Consider the following 13812-nt stretch of genomic DNA (forward strand, 5'->3'; position numbering starts at 1 on the left):
GTTGACAGTTGGGCTGACTACCCCAAGCCATTTGAGGTTTTTTGTTTTGTTTTTTTAATTTTTTTTTTTTGTCCGTGCCATGCAGCATGCAGAATCTTAGTTCCCCAGCCAGGGATCAAACCCGCGTCCCCTGCAGTGGAAGAGCAGAGTCTTAACCACCGGACCGCCAGGGGAGTCCCCATTTGAGGGTTTTAATGAACCTGGTTGGATTGGTTGTATATTCACGTGCACCTCAAACAATTTTAAAAGATAATATATGCACCTGGTCAAAGAATCCAGCCACGCAAAATGGTGTGTGATGAGAAGATAATCTCTCCCCCACCCTGGTCCCTGGTCCTCTTTAGACAGAATCATTATTGTCTATTTCTTCTGTATCCTTCTAGAGATGTTCCGTGCACACATACTATATATGCACAAAGTGTTCTTCACCTTGTGAAGAACACTTCATTAACAATGTGTCTCGGAGTTTATTCTAAATGACTTCACAGTGATCTGCACTCTTCTCATGGCATCAGACCTGAGTACCTCATATGCGCCATAATATAACTGGTCCACTACTGATGCACACTGAGGTCAGTGTTAGTCGTTTTGCTACTTCGGATGTAGCCTCGGTGCTTATTCTTGGGTGCATGTTTTGCACTCATATCCAAGTGTGTCTTTGGAATCAGTTCTGAGAAGTGGAGTTGTTTGGTCACAGAGTTTGTGCATTTTAAATATATTAGCTGTTTCTACTTTGCCCACAGAAGAGGTTGTACCAGTTTACCCAGTATAGGAATGTTTATTTCATGAAGCCATAGGCAGACTTTTGATCTTTACAAATTTTCTACATTAAAAGGATGACTGAAGTTGATCACCATTTCTCATATTTAAAAGCCCAATTGTAGGGGGTTTTTTGTTTTTGTTTTGTTTTGTTTGGCATGGACTGAAATTTTATGGTGATACCTATTTTTCTATTGGGTTAAGTTTTTTTCTTATTGACTTATGAGAGTTCTTTATATATTAAGGAAATTAGCTTCTTTCCTTCTGTAAGTGTTGTAAATAGTTGGTTTTTTTCCCCCTGGTTTCTCATTTGCCCTTTGATTTTGCTCATGCTATTTCCGCCATTCAGGAAGTTTCTTTTTGGTTTATCGGATTTGTATTTTAGATTTCTGTTGCAAGGAACTGAACCGTGGTGAGAAGAAAAGAGACATATTTGAAAGATATTTGGGAGGTAGAATGGAAAGGTCATGGAGTATTTCTTGAAGCTAATGATAATGGGTGACTTTTGAATTCTTGATTAAAAACTGAGTCACAGATGCCTAAACACAAACTTTGAGAAACAGGAGAAAAAAGTGAAATCAAAGAAGGGAGCTTTCTGATACAGCAAATGTCACTGGAAATGGCCGTGGGTGCCTTGTGTCTCAAGGCTGCCAAGCCTTCCTGAATTAGCCCTTCATCCTGCTGGCCTTGGTCGCAGCCATGGCCCCAGTCCCAATCCTGGTATCTGAGACTGGTGGATGAATGTATTTTAGGTGGATTGTCTCTAAAGGACAATTCAGAAAATATGTATTACTAACTTTTGATTTGATTAATCTTTGGATTGGTTTTCAGTTTTAACCACAGCAGCAACTTGTGTCCTTTTAATGTTTTTTTCTCCTGTCTTTTTCTTTCTCTGTGTGTTTTTTGATAAAGGGACCATCTAGAAGCTGCGGGTCACGTGTGTATTCTGAAAGATGCCTTGGACTTTGAAAGCCCATCCGAAATCTCCAACTTCATCAAGGCTGAGAGCTTGGAGGCAGCTATGGCTCTTCATCTATATAGAGGGGGTAGACTTTTGCCAGGTAACCCCCCTTCCCCAGAGGTGGGGCACTAGCAGTCAGGAGACCAGAGCGCCTGCGATTTCAACTTAAACATCCATGAAGCAGCTTATCCCTGCTCAGAAATGGAAGGGATATAATCTTTTTGCTTTGCTCTTCTAAACGGAGTAATTTTCTAAAAACGATGTAACTACACCAATTGAGAATGGATGCATATACACTGAAGCTGTTTTTACGGCATGAAGAGTCTTTTTTTTTTACAAGTTTTTTAAAAAAATATTTATTTATTTATTTATTTATTTATTTATTTATTTATTTATTTATTTTTGGCTGCGTAGGGTCTTCATTGCTGCGCACGGGCTTCTCATTGCGGTGGCTTCTCTTGTTGCGGAGCACAGGCTCTAGGCACGCAGGGTTCAGTAGTTGTGGCACGTGAGCTCAGTAGTTGTGGCTCACGGGCTCTAGAACACAGGCTCAGTAGTTGTGGCGCACGGGCTTAGTTGCTCCGCAGCATGTGAGATCTTCCCAGACCAGAGATTGAACCCATGTCCTCTGCACTGGCAGGCGGATTCTTAACCACTGCGCCACCAGGGAAGTCCCTATGGCATGAAGGGTTTTATCCTGAATGTTTTTGATGTGTATTTCTTAACTCAAAGTCTAATTTTCAAAAGTTAAAAATGGGACTCTTTCAGAAAATATAGAAGTGAGCACATAGGAGAGAGTTTATTCAACTGATTTATTAATGAAGAAACTACTAAGATGCTAAAGCCAGTTTAAAGAGCATTTGAGGGACTGAGATTTTTTTTTTTGAATTTTATTATTTTTTTTATTCAGCAGGTTCTTATTAGTCATCCATTTTATACATATCAGTGTATACATGTCAATCCCAATCTCCCAATTCATCACACCACCACCCCCACTTTCCCCCCTTGGTGTCCATACGTTTGTTCTGTACATCTGTGTCTCTATTTCTGCCCTGCAAACCAGTTCATCTGTACCATTTTTCTAGGTTCCACACATATGCATTAATATACAATATTTGTTTTTCTCCTTCTGACTTACTTCACTCTGTATGACAGTCTCTAGATCCATCCACGGAGGGACTGAGATTTGAATAGGCTAGGATTAGGTTGGCTGCAGAACTGGTTATGTCCGGCAGGGCAATCAACCCGTAAGCTTTGGGGCTTTCTTTTCTTTTTTTTTTTTTTTTTTTTTGGCTGTGCTGCATGGCATGCGGGATCTTAGTTCCCCAGCCCGGGATTGAACCTGTGCCCCCTGCAGTAGAAGCTCAAAGTCTTAACCACTGGACCACCAGGGAAGTCCCAAGGGTTGCGGGAGCTATCTTTTCTACTGGTGTATTAGTCAGGGTTTTCTAGAGAAACAGAGCCAAGAGGAGATATAGATATAGACATAGATACAGACGTAGATATAGATACACACACACACAGACACACAGACACACACACACACACACACACACACACACACATATATGTACGTGAAGATTTATTCTAGGGATCGGCTATGTGATTATAGAGGCTGAGAATTCCCACAGTCTGCCATCCGCAAGCTGGACACCCAGGAAAACCGGTGGTTTCATTCAACCCAAGTCTGAAAGCCTGAGAATTGGGGGGCTGATGGTGTAAGTCCCAGTCTGAGTCTAGAAGCCCAGGAACCAGGAGTGGTGATGTCCGAGGGCAGGAGAAGAGGGATGTCCCAGTTTAAGCAGAGAGCATGAATTCACCCTTCCTCCCCCTTTTAGTTCTATTCAAGCCCTCAACGGATTGGGTGAGGCCCACCTGCATTGTTGAGGGAGATCTTCCTTCCTCAGGCTACAGATTCAAATGTTAATCTCTTCCAGAAACATCCTCCCAGACACATCCAGAAATCATGTTTTACCAGCTCTCTGGGCCTCCCTTAGCCCAGACAAATTGACTTCTAACATTAAACCATTACAACTGCAGCAAAATGATTTGCATCTCTGCCTGCAAAGTATTGGATGCAACTTCACAGAGCATGAGCTCTTAATTAATAGTAAATACTGAGGTCAAACAACAGTACCTTCTCTTAGAAAACGAATCCACGGGGACCTTTAAACACTGCAGGGCTTCCCTGGTGGCGCAGTGGTTGAGAATCCGCCTGCCAATGCAGGGGACACGGGTTCGAGCCCTGGTCCGGGAAGATCCCACATGCTGCAGAGCAGCTAAGCCCGTGCACCACAACTACTGAGCCTGCACTCTAGAGCCCGCGAGCCACAACTACTGAGTCCATGAGCCACAACTACTGAGCCCGCGAGCCACAACTACTGAAGCCCGCGCACCTAGAGCCCATGCTCCGCAACAAGAGAAGCCACCGCAGTGAGAAGCCCGCGCACCACGACGAAGAGTAGCCCCTGCTCGCCACAGCTAGAGAAAGCCCGCATGCAGCAACGAAGACCCAATGCAGCCAAAAATAAATAAATAAAAATAAAAACAAAAACAAAAAAACACTGCTTCCTTGGACCTCGAAAGGATGTGCATGCAGTCATCCTCTTGGCTTTAGCTACAATTTTTGGATATTTCTTCTTAACCCTCCCAAGGCCAATTTGACTTCACTGAGAGCCCAGCGGCCACCAAGTAGAGGCAGGACAGATAATTTTGTTGTTGAGCCGTGAGTGGCTTTTTCCAAATATGAATTAAATGACATGGCAGTGGCAGCTTTTCAGGAGATAGTATGTCACTTGAGGCCCCAAATTACCTACAGTAATCATCATACGGGGATAACACTTCACTCAGCAAAATGTGTCAGCTTCTGAAATTTTCAGACATTTCATTGCTAAAGGTGACTTCCTGTTTCCCTGCACTGTATCAAACCTTATTTAATCTTCCAGCTCTCTCTCCTGCTTCCCACACCATAGGAAATTGGACCCTCTCTTCATATACAGGCCTTACTTTGTATATTTAAGTGCATAACTTAGCGATCTTTCTGAATCAGTGCTTATGCTGAAAATCGGTCAGTCCCAGTAGTCGGCTGAGAAAAAAAATCTCGTGGTTTCCTGAACCTGGCTTCTTAATCAGACACCTGATGCTGCCTGTTCCTTTAGGTTCAAGCCTAAAGCATGTTCTCAACAAGAAACAGAGGAAGAGATTAGTCAAAACCTTAATTTCCCTTTGCTGTGTAACATATTCATAGATTCCAGGAATTACAGGTGGACATCTTTGGAGGCCATTATTCTACCTACCACAGACCTTTCTCTGGTCCCCAAAGATTCAAGTCCATCCCACATGCTAAAATCATTCACCCTATCTCAGCATCCCCCAAAGTCTAAGCCCATGGCAGAAGAGGAATCATCTCTACCACACTCGCCTTTCCGTGTCTGCCTGGCTTTTTTGTATTTTTGGAAAAGGTCACACCGGTCCATAGTAAGAAATGCAAACATTATAAAATGTTATAGAGAGAAAAGAAGAAAGTTTCTCTCCTGTTCCAGATCTGTCGTCTTCCGGGTTCCTTCTTCTTTTTTTTTTGGCCACGCTGTGCAGCTTGTGGAATCTTAGTTCCCCAGCCAGGGCTCGAACCTGGCCCCTCAGTGAAAGCATTGAGCCCTAACCACTGGACTGCCAGAGTCCCTTCTATAGAGGCAACAGCAGCTAGGTTTTTTCTTTTTATCCTTTCACAGATGTTCTTTGTACAGAGAAATGTATGTTTATTGTTTTCCTATACATATATTGTGTTAATCAAAATGCACTTGATTTTTTTTTACTTAAAAAAATTTTTTTTAAAGTTTTCATTTGAGTTTTTTACTTACAGCCTTTCTGTACCTCTTGTGTGTTATTGGTGTGCTTAGTAGCTAAAGGCTGAATTCTTCGCAGTGAAGTGAGAGGCACTTCACCAGAAAGAAAAAAGATAGAATCTGCTCATTTGCATGACAAAACACTTCTAAGGCAGATACAAGGAAAGATCTGTACCTTTTCCACTTACATATTGAATCTCAGTAGAGATGGCTTGTTTGAGAAACCCCAGTATGAACTCAAGTTAGATCTGGTCTGTTTAGTGGTTTGCCTTTGCTCTTTTGAAATTTTTATTGACCTCTGGAAGTCCCTCTGGGGAGCCCTGTTTGATGAGCACAGTTTAACTTGATCTGTGCACACTTGGTGCCTTGTGAAATGACCAAGCCAGGGAATGTGCCTTCCGTCAGCCCAGGGCCCTTCATTCAGAGTAAATACGCCTCCGGGGGGGAGTCCTTTTCCACTTGACACGCGCAGCATCTCCAGTATTTTTGGTTCCCATATATTTGTGCCCTCCACGTTTTATCGTTGCTGTTGTACTGTGTGTGCCTGAAGATACAGTCTGTGTCTCTTTCCTCTCCCTCTTGTTTCCTTGCCAGCTCGGTGACTGTTACTATGAACAGCAGGTCTAAATTTGAAGCCCTCTTTTTCTGTCATAAACACCAGTAGCTCCAGATTAACCCATTTCCGAACGATACGCTTGGCTTTGATAGATGGAGGCTAACGTTTTTCATGTGTTAAAACTGAAAGCAAATTGGTTTAAAATCGTCTTGTCTCACGTGATTAACCCCATGTCATGTTCATAACAGTGACACCTGTTCTATTCAGAAGAGCTGGGTAAAATTCAACAACCAACCAAATATGCTCCCTACGTTCTGGGAACTTCAGTTTTTGATATCGTTGCTTTGGGATGGTTAGCGAGGGGTGTTTCCAAAGGTAAACTGTGCTTTGTTAATTATCCTATTTTGCAGGTCATGGAATTCCTTTTGGAATCATCTTTGGGGGAACTGATTTAAATGAAGACGTTAAGCATGGAGAAAAAAACAAAGTGATGGGAAAAGTCCTAGAAGAAGCCAGGTAATACTTAAGAGAATTTCACAGGAGTTAAGCATCTAACCCTTTTGGATGAAATTCACTGACACAAAAAGACAGAGGAAACCAGTAGTTTGGGAGGTTTACATCTTACCATGTAGAATCAATTTCTTTCTTTTTGTTCATCTTTCATTTGGTGCCTGTTTATTTTGCCACAAATAGTCATTGTAAACAAGTTATTGCACTTGAATAGTTCTTTGACTACAGTTAATATTGGACTGTAGAATGTTCTTAGAATGTTCTGAGTGGTGGAAGAAACAGAATTCTTGCTAAGAGATGAGATGGATAAACTCAAGCTTTATGAGCACACAAATTGGGGTTGACTTTGCATCAGGTTTGCCCAAGCAGAATATTTTTTCCAGTTTTCTTGAGATACGATTGACATGCAGCACTGTTTAAGTTTAAGCTGTACAACATAATGATTTGACTTGCGTACTTGAAACGATGATCACAGTAAGTTTACTGCACATTCAGCATCTTGTATGGATACAAATTTAAATAAATAGAAAAAGAAACCCTTTTTTCCTTGTGGTGAGAACTCAGGATTTACTTGCTTAACTTTCACGTGTAACATACGGCAGGGTCAATTATATGTATCATGTTGTACGTGACATCCCTAGGACTTATTTATCTTATACCTGGAAGTTTGTACCTTTGGTTGCCTCCATCGAATTGCCCCTTCCCCCCTCCCCGCCTCTGGTCACCACTAAATTTTATTTATTTATTTATTTTATTTATTTATGGCTGTGTTGGGTCTTCGTTTCTGTGCGAGGGCTTTCTCTAGTTGTGGCAAGTGGGGGCCACTCTTCATCGCGGTGCGCAGGCCTCTCACCATCACGGCCTCTCTTGTTGTGGAGCACAGGCTCCAGACGCGCAGGCACAGTAGCTGTGGCTCACGGGCTTAGTTGCTCCGCGGCATGTGGGATCCTCCCAGACCAGGGCGCGAACCCGTGTCCCCTGCATTAGCAGGCAGATTCTCAACCACTGCGCCACCAGGGAAGCCCCCTACTCTTTGTCTTTTAACCTTCCTACTAGCTTTATACACGGCTGATTTACCACCTTTACTGTATATTTGCCTTCACCAACAAGATTTTTTCTGTGGTAATTTTCATGTTTCTAATTGTGTCAAGTGGAATCTCTTTGACGTGACTCTTAACCTATACGGATTTCTGGGCTATATATAAACCGTTTGTGAGAGCGACCAGCGAGCGGGTTTCTCAGTGGGGTCAGTGTGGGTATTTTGGGCAGGATAGTTATGCATTGTGGGGCTGCCCCACGTGTCCCTGACTCTGGACACTGCGTGTCCACAGGACCTGCTGGGTACTGCAGCAGTTAAACACACCTGCCCACATTGCTAGCCCCTGGGATGGGAGTAGTTATCGCTCCTGGCTGAGAACCCAGAGCTGTACTTCCCAACCTTTTTCGTGTCGAGGCATTCTTAGAAAATGATAACATCTGTACAGCATTCTGGAGCGAACTGGGAGGCTTGGTGGGGAAACAAAAACACCCCATTTTCTCTTTATAACAATCACAGTCATAATAACTAACATCATAATAACATACAAATCCTCTCTGTTCATATAAAAATTGTGAAAAAAAAAGCTAATGAAATCGAAAGAAGAAACATACATGCGTACCCAAAGCAAAGCAAAGCGCTCTTCTTGGCAGGCTTTCTGGGGTGATGCCACGGAAGGGTTGGTGTGGGTGGATGTGGTCTCCGCCCCCCGTGCACCCACTGGCTGCTGATGAATCAGAGTCTCACCTGCCATCGAATCACCCTGAATTCAAAGCTTACCGAAAACCCAACCAGTACTGTTGAAGCATCCTTTCAACTCTAGTAAATTTTTGAATCATTGTGGAAAAAAACAAACAAACCAGGTGATGAATTTTTAAAATGTGGACACACTGCTTTATTAATTTTTTAACCACTTTACTGAGGAATGATTGCCATGCAAAAAGCTGTACGTAATCAACGCACACAACTTGATGAGTTTGGAGATCAGTATACACCCGTGAAACCATCATCACAATTTATGCTATAACCACGTCCATCACCTCCAAAAGTTTACTCCCACCTTCTTTATTTTTATTATTTTATTTTAATTTTTATGATAAGAACACTTAACAGAAAATCTACCCACTTAGCAAATTGTTTACATACAGTATTATTACCTGTAGGCTCTCTGCTGTACAGGCGAGCTCTAGGGCATATTCATCTTGTACAACTGAAACTTTGTGACCTTTGACTAATACCTCCCTGTTTTCCCCTCCCTCTGTTTCCCCCTCTCCCAACCCCTCCCATGCTTCCATGAGTTTGACTACTTTAGATTCCACGTGTCGGCGGAATCCTACCGTATTTGTCCTTCCGCATCTGGCTTGTTTCCCTGAGCATCAATGTGTCCCAGGTTCATCCATGTTGTTGCAGATGTCAGGATGTCCTCCTTTTTTAAGGCTGAAAAGTATTCTAGTGTATGTGCATGCCACATTTTCCTTATCCATTCGTCTGTTGATTGACATTTAGGTTGCTTCCATGTCCCCGGTAAGTGGCCAACCATGAATTTTCTTTTTTCTTTCTTTGTTTTTTAATTATTATTATTATTATTTAACATCCTTATTAGAGTATAATTGCTTTACAATGGTGTGTTAGTTTCTGCTGTATAACAAAGCTATACTAACCATGAATTTTCTGTGGCTCGTCTGTAACCCTCGCATGGCTGAGAAGCTGTGGGAATCCAGACTTCTTCAAGGGTATGTAACTGTCCCATTTCTGATCCACACCAAGGACAGAACCCCAGGTTCTATTTCGCAGCCTAATTTTTTGGTGGGGAAAGATAGGTGTCAATCTTGCCCCTTAAAACTAGGGTTACAAATAGATGGCATTGCATTTCAGGACCCTGCTTCTTCCTGAAGACTTCCTGGACATAAATGTGGAAATGCAACCTTTTTAAAATAGAGAGTATGCTCCGTATATGTGTGTGTGTTTTACAACAGATGAAGGTATTAAAGCAGTGTTGGCTTACCTTGAAAGGTGATCTATCATTATAGGTTTTCTTCTTATTGTTCTTACACTCTAAAAATTTATTGCCTTTAGATTCCGGCAGTTTGTAATGCACTGTCTCATAGAAGGAAAATCATTCTGCTTGGGAGAAACAACATGGAATGAATTCATCTTATGATATTATCATTAGCATTAGTCATTGTGTTGTTATTAAAACACACATTGATTTTTATTTGGGGATATTGATTGGAGTTAGTGGGCAGGGAAGTTGCATGAATCACAGATTTCTTGTCCGACACAATACAGCATACTTTTCTGTAGAACAAAGCATTGAACTTGTCTAGCTTTATAACAAGTGTTTCATTTAAATAGTTATATTTTCCCTATAAGGTATATTTTTCAACTTTTTTAGTATTGAAAACTTTTCCTGTATGGTATAGTATGCGAACTTATTTTAGCATCCACTTGTTGGCTTATGAATATTATAATAAGTATTTGGTAGTTACAAACACCAAAATTAAATAAGGAGTATTTGAAATTTGTGGAAATTGTTTACTGAAGGCTTATCCAGGTGCATATTAGAAAAACTTAACATTGCCAAGCAAATGAGCAAAAGAGAGTTTGTATGAAATGAATTGCCTCACAAATACCCTCATGAGTACGGAATCAATGGCACATGAAATTACTGTTTTGTAGGTCACAACTGGTTGAGTGTTGGTAATTTCATATGGTTTTTGAGCTACTGTGTTACTAAAGATGTTTTTGACAAAGAGAATTCTATGTCAAAGTAAGTACGTTTTGAAATGGCAGTGTTCAAGCACAAGTGCAAAAGTAGTACTTTTATATTTTTCCTAAAAAATGCGTTATTTTATTTTTTATGTTACCTTAAATAGTATTTTATTTTTTATTGAAGTATAGTAGATTTACAGTATTGTGTTACTTTCTGCTGTACAGCAAAGTGATTTAGCTTTACATATATATACACTCTTTTTTAAATACTCTTTTCCATTATGGTTTATCACAAGATATTGAGCACAGTTCCCTGTGCTATATAGTAGGACCTTGTTGTTTATCCATTCTGTGTATAATAGTTTACATCTGCTGACCCCAAACTCCCACTCCATCCCTCCCCCAACCCCCCTCCCCCTTAGCAACCACCAGTCTTTTCTCTTCGTCCGTGAGTCTGTTTCTGTTTCGTAGATAAGTTCATTTGTGTCCTATTTTAGATTCCACATATAAATGATATCATATGGTATTTGTCTTTCTCTGTCTGACTTACTTCACTTAGTATGATCATGTCTAGGTCCATCCATGTTGCTGCAAATGGCATTATTTCATTCTTTGTTACGGCTGAGTAGTATTGCATTGTATATATGTACCACATCTTCTTTATCCATTCATCTGTCGATGGACACTTAGGTTGTTTCCATGTCTTGGCTATTGCAAATGGTAGAAATGTGTTATTTTAAATATCTTTATCTTTCAAGGATCTTTGGGCTAGAAACTCTCTTAAAAGGTTATCTATTAGGTGGGTGTAAAGCCAGGCCCACTGTTTCTATATGAGGAGCCACAAGGAAGACCGTGTTATCTGTGGCCCTGGAAAAAGTGGCATGTCTTTCAAGTTAGCTCCAGTTCACCCCTCTGACTCCGAAAACATTTTCACATGCACCTTTGAGGAGAACCTTCCCAAGACTCTCATCCTTCCCTGCCGTCTTAAACCGACGCTGTAGCTCCTAGTGATGCCTCATCTTGGGTCCCGAAATGAGCAGGACGTGATGGTGGGGACGGTCACATGGGTGGGGGACGGTCACAGTCAGCCGCTGGGCTACCACGCACACAGAGACTGCTCCACTCACCTGGGACATTTTCCTGCTCTTTCCTCCCCCTCTCCACCCATCCCTCCCCCTCACCTGCTTCCTGTTGGAATTTAAGGCAGAACTGTTCCTTCTCTTACTTATACACGTATACAGGCAGCAGGTATTTTTGCCCGTCTCCTGGGTGCCAGACACTCCAGGGGCTGGGGAGGCGGCCATGAACAGAGCAGCGTTCCAGCTCATGTGGAGCTGACATTCTCACCGAAAAGCAGAGCATCACGCTTGCCAAATGAGCGGCTTTAACATTCCACAAAACCCACCTTGAGAACTGCACTTGTGCATTTATTCATAAACGCTGTTATGGGGTAAAATGCTTGGTCTTTTGTGTTATTAACCTTATTCTTTGTTCGATGGCTCTTCTTGCTTTTGGGGTCTTTTTTTTTTCTGAAAGTTTTAGGCTGTCAAATAATTTGCTCACTGGCCACGTGGGGTGCCCTGATGTTTTGCACAAGTCCCAGTAGTGGTGTTAGTACTAGTAGAAAATAATAATAGCAGATGTTTGTCAGATGTTAAATGAATTAGGGACCAGGAACTGTGACAGGCAATTTACATGCATAGTTTGTTCTTTGTTTGATTCTTAAGTTTCTCATTTTTGCAGTTTTCCACAAAGGAAGGTTTCTGCACTCTCCTTGCAGTTGCTATTTAGTTGCTTTTCTCTCCTTTTTATCCCTGTTTCTTGGAGTATAGTTGATGCCCTCAGAATACAGTTTATTTGTGTTTCTTGCCAATGTTCGGGGGGCGTGGAGAGCATCTCATAAGTGATGTCAGCAGTCCGATCCCTACTGGGCTCAGATGCAAGGTCTGATGTGGTCTGGTCCTGCTTGCTCACGTTTATTCTACCCAAAGGGAAGGATTCCGTATTTCTCCCTTAAGTAAGAGGCATGCAATTGGCTGTGTCTGCGATTGGTGGCTGGTTTTGGGAGAGTGGGGAGGGGGAAGAAGGAAGGCTTGGAGAAGACACAGGCAGGGGGATGTGAGCTCCCCTTTCCAGGTCATGCCAGTGGGGAGGAATCATCTATTAAGGGTTCTGGTTTTTTCTTTCTTTTTTTTTGGCCACACCATGTGCCGCTTGCGGGACCTTAGGTCCCCGACCGGGGATAGAAACCGCGTCCCGGCTGTGAAAGCACTGAGTCCTAACCACTCAACTGCCAGGGAATTCCCTATTAATGGTTCTTGGTTGCAACAAGTTTTACTGCACTGTTTGCGCACTGATGACTTTCTATTTCTACCACTCATACATTTGTTAATTGGAATTCTACTATAAGGAAGAGTTGTCTGTTTGACCCCATTTACTTATTCAATTATTTAGTTACATCAACACGGACCCATGGCTATTTATTTTGTTTGACTCTATGGGTTACCCATCACTCCTATTACTTATTTTGGTGCCCAAATCACCCCAGCCATAGCCATTGGAGATATTTTGTTGACTCCTGCATCCTTTCGACAAGCCCTTGCCATGTTTTGAGCGCTTTCTACTTTCTGGCCCCATAAGATGTTCCTGGTTCATTCCACGTGTACCCAGTCCTGCTTCTGGAAACTGCCATTTCTCGATGAATGGGGACATTAACTTTCCTAACCCACGAACATTCAGTAAATCTTGAACACTTTTGCCTAGTTTTCCTTTGGCGAAGCCAGTGGACCGGATCACCTGCCCCTGAATTTTATCTAAGTTCCTTGCCTCTCTAGTGCATCTTGTTTTCTGTCTTTTTTTATTTTTAATAAATTTATTTATTTTATTTATTTTATTTTTGGCTGCGTTGGGTCTTCGTTGCAGCGTGTGGGTTTCTCATTGTGGAGGCTTCTCTCCTTTCAGAGCGTGGGCTCTAGGCACACGGGCTTCGGTAGTTGTGGCACGTGGGCTCAGTAGTTGTGGCTCATGGGCTCAGTAGTTGTGGCTCACAGGTTCTAGAGCGCAGGCTCAATAGTTGTGGCGCACGGGCTTCTTTGCTCCGCGGCATGTGGGATCTTCCTAGACCAGGGCTGGCACCCGTGTCCCCTGCATTAGCAGGCGGATTCTTAACCACTGCACCACCAAGGAAGTCCCTCTTGTTTTCTGTCTTTATCTCTGCTTCTCTCACCTTCCATGAAGGAACAAGAAACATAGGAAGTTTTGAGCTTCATTTGTTCATTTTCTGCAGACAGAACTTTTTTTTTGGATGTGAGTGGAGATGAAATCTAACAGCCAATGACCATGACTAATAAAGATTGATCACCCTGTAAATTCAGCTACTTACCTGTCTCTCACAATTTGTTCCAAAGAGCTGTTTCACAGTTATGTTAATTAG

General features: G+C 42.1%; 1 protein-coding gene across 9 annotated transcripts in view; it reads left to right on the top strand.

Moving 5' to 3' along the window:
- Positions 1-13812, top strand: part of GLT1D1 (glycosyltransferase 1 domain containing 1) — a 170455-nt gene that overhangs the window by 25238 nt on the left and 131405 nt on the right. For all 9 annotated transcript variants that reach the window (XR_014233878.1, XM_082353271.1, XM_082353269.1 and 6 more), the window contains 2 exons: positions 1672-1820; positions 6532-6637. Coding sequence is in view for 8 of the 9 variants with exons in the window: in XM_082353271.1 (XP_082209397.1) it covers positions 1672-1820; positions 6532-6637 (255 nt within the window). In the remaining variant the exon portion in view is untranslated. The remainder of the gene's footprint in view (positions 1-1671; positions 1821-6531; positions 6638-13812) is intronic.

Source organism: Balaenoptera borealis (assembly GCF_965194805.1).
Source record: "Balaenoptera borealis genome assembly, chromosome: 14".
Taxonomy (NCBI): Eukaryota; Metazoa; Chordata; class Mammalia; order Artiodactyla; family Balaenopteridae; genus Balaenoptera; species Balaenoptera borealis.